This window comes from Drosophila albomicans, chromosome 2L, assembly GCF_009650485.2.
Source record: "Drosophila albomicans strain 15112-1751.03 chromosome 2L, ASM965048v2, whole genome shotgun sequence".
NCBI lineage: Eukaryota > Metazoa > Arthropoda > Insecta > Diptera > Drosophilidae > Drosophila > Drosophila albomicans.
The window spans coordinates 19,159,598-19,161,807 of record NC_047628.2 but is presented as its reverse complement, the minus strand read 5'-3'; the positions used below and the strand labels follow the sequence as shown (position 1 = coordinate 19,161,807).

Genomic DNA, 2,210 nt, shown 5'->3' with positions numbered 1-2,210 from the left:
TTTCACAATTGAGCTCATAAATTAGCCAACAACTTGCAACATTTTTATTCACAAAATTAACAAATTGTAAAACTCTTTACTTGTCAGTATCCATTGCTTTTTCGCGAAATAAAATATAGATTTGATCCTTGATCCATTCTTTGCTATAAGGCGCATAGCTTGAAGTGCTTCGTTGATAAACGACACAGGCAATATCCACAAATGAGTCGATGAAATCGAACAATTTTACTATATCATACGTTATCGTTGGCACATTGGGACTTTGTCGCTTCAGATGCTCTTCGTAGATTTGACAAATTGCCTCCAGACATTCTTTAACGCTGTCATATTCACTGTAGGTGCGAGTCGACGACGATGGCTTTGGATGTATCAACAGAATGGTGTGAGACATCGCTTGCACTTTGCTTTTGAAATAAAATATATTGAAAAATTAACTTAAATAAAATGATTGGATGATCTCAATAGACAGTTGAGTAGAGAACTGATTTAATTTGATTTGTTCTCAAAAAATTAAGCCTACTTGAGTAAAGTGATTTGGAGAAATTGTTAACAACCCAGATTTTGATACACTTTGTCAGCGGCTACTCTGAAATCGTAGTTTTTAATTTAATAAACTCTTTTTTGTGTCATTTTGAAAGATTTGTATAATAGATAATTTATGGCAGCATATAAATTTATCTTAATAAATTTTATCAGAAAGTTATCTAAATGATTAATTTTTATTGATTTATTATAGAGCTTAAATATTCTAGACTGCATTGAATGGGAATATTGAGAAATTGAGCTTTAACCTAACTAATATTACCGATAGCAATTTACACCATATTTGAAGATTTTTGTTATAATCAATCACAGCATTAGAATTTATTTCATTAGGCATTGTTGACAAGTTTTCCGCATAATTCATTTGTTTTGAGATATAATAAAGTCCCAATATCCTTAGGCTGCATTGAATGACTTCTTTACTTTATCAATTTCTACAACTTATATAATCTATTGTCTCCTGTTCAATGCCAAAATCATGCTACCAATTAACATTCAGAAAATTCTATAAAATCTTTTAAATCTCTTACTTACTTTATCAATTTCCACAATCTTTTAATGATAGATTCAAATTATTTTAGCCTGAATATTGCCTCTAATTAAATTCAAGAAAATACTCTACTAATTATATTGAATTGCCGGCAAGGCAACATTGTTACATTCTGCTGATCGGCAGCACATTAAAAGCTTAAACGTATTGCAGTTTATTCGACAGTTCAAAAGGGGCGTCGCACACAGTTTACAGTTTTGTCGAAAACTGTCCCATGTGAACAATTAGAGGGAAGAAGGGTTTTAACGTCTTAAACACGTGCGTGCGCTTTCAATTTCATTTGCAGCGTTGAAACGTTCTGTTTTTTGTCCGGGGAGGGCTCGTAATATACTTAAGTATGGGAGAGCTCATAAAAGATTTAAGCGTCGCTGCCATTACAAATGCAATTTGCAAAAAACTTTTGATTTCGCCAGTAAAGCAACCTACATACTATACGATACCTGAGTGAGTCTCAGGCTGAGTCTGAGTCTGAGGCCCAGAGGCTTTTATTGGTCTCATTAAACGAGAATGTTTGTGTGTGTTTGTGTGTGTTGTGGCACGAATTCTTTGCCGTGTTCTTGCTTTCGATTTCGCTATGGTTTTTGGCTTTTGGGGTCGCTTAGTAAGTCAGCTCACGTTTTGCTACCTTTTGAGAAAGGTGCGCGGCGACTGCGTTGATTTTCAAAAGTTTTTTTGTCTGAATGTATTTTGAAGGAGGCGATGAAGAAATAGGAGGAGGAGGAGAAGCTAAGGGACAGCGATTTGAATGCTTTTCACTTGACATTTTTGGTTGAAGTGGTTGTGCGGCCAGCAAACAGTAAAAAAGGAAAGAGAAGCAGCAGCAACGGCAACTGAAGAAGCATCGTCGGGCAACGACGTGATTCGATTTGGATTCGTTTTGGTTACTTGGTCATGCCGCCAAAAGACTTTGATATACAACTTTACAATTAAGCTGGCAATGAAGCGCAAACAGCCTCCACACACACAAAACGAGGCCCATTGAGAAACTTTGATGTTGGAGTTTGTGTCTCTTGAAATCAAATTAAATTTGCCAAATTATTTGTAATTTTGCAATTTGTTTCTGGTCACAGAAGTGTGCTCTCCACCTCTACCGTTATTTCCTTTGACGTGTAGATGA

At 35.5% G+C, this 2,210-nt stretch overlaps 1 protein-coding gene across 1 annotated transcript; it reads right to left on the bottom strand.

Annotated features, from left to right (window-relative positions):
• LOC117565860 (enhancer of rudimentary homolog) lies at nucleotides 1-485 on the bottom strand. The gene is made up of 2 exons (XM_034245195.2): nucleotides 240-485; nucleotides 1-167 (listed from the first exon to the last, which is right to left on the bottom strand). The coding sequence occupies exons 1-2, from the start codon at nucleotides 389-391 to the stop codon at nucleotides 77-79; spliced, it is 243 nt and encodes an 80-aa protein (XP_034101086.1). The 5' UTR covers nucleotides 392-485; the 3' UTR covers nucleotides 1-76.
• Nucleotides 486-2,210: the final 1,725 nt, after the last annotated feature.

Excerpts from the sequence above, each read along its gene's own strand:
- LOC117565860 (XM_034245195.2), bottom strand. The coding sequence starts at position 391 with ATGTCTCACACCATTCTGTTGATACATCCAAAGCCATCGTCGTCGACT. Across the intron at positions 168-239 it reads CCCAATGTGCCAACGATAAC|CACTTCAAGCTATGCGCCTT; the intron begins GTATGATATAGT and ends TTATCAACGAAG.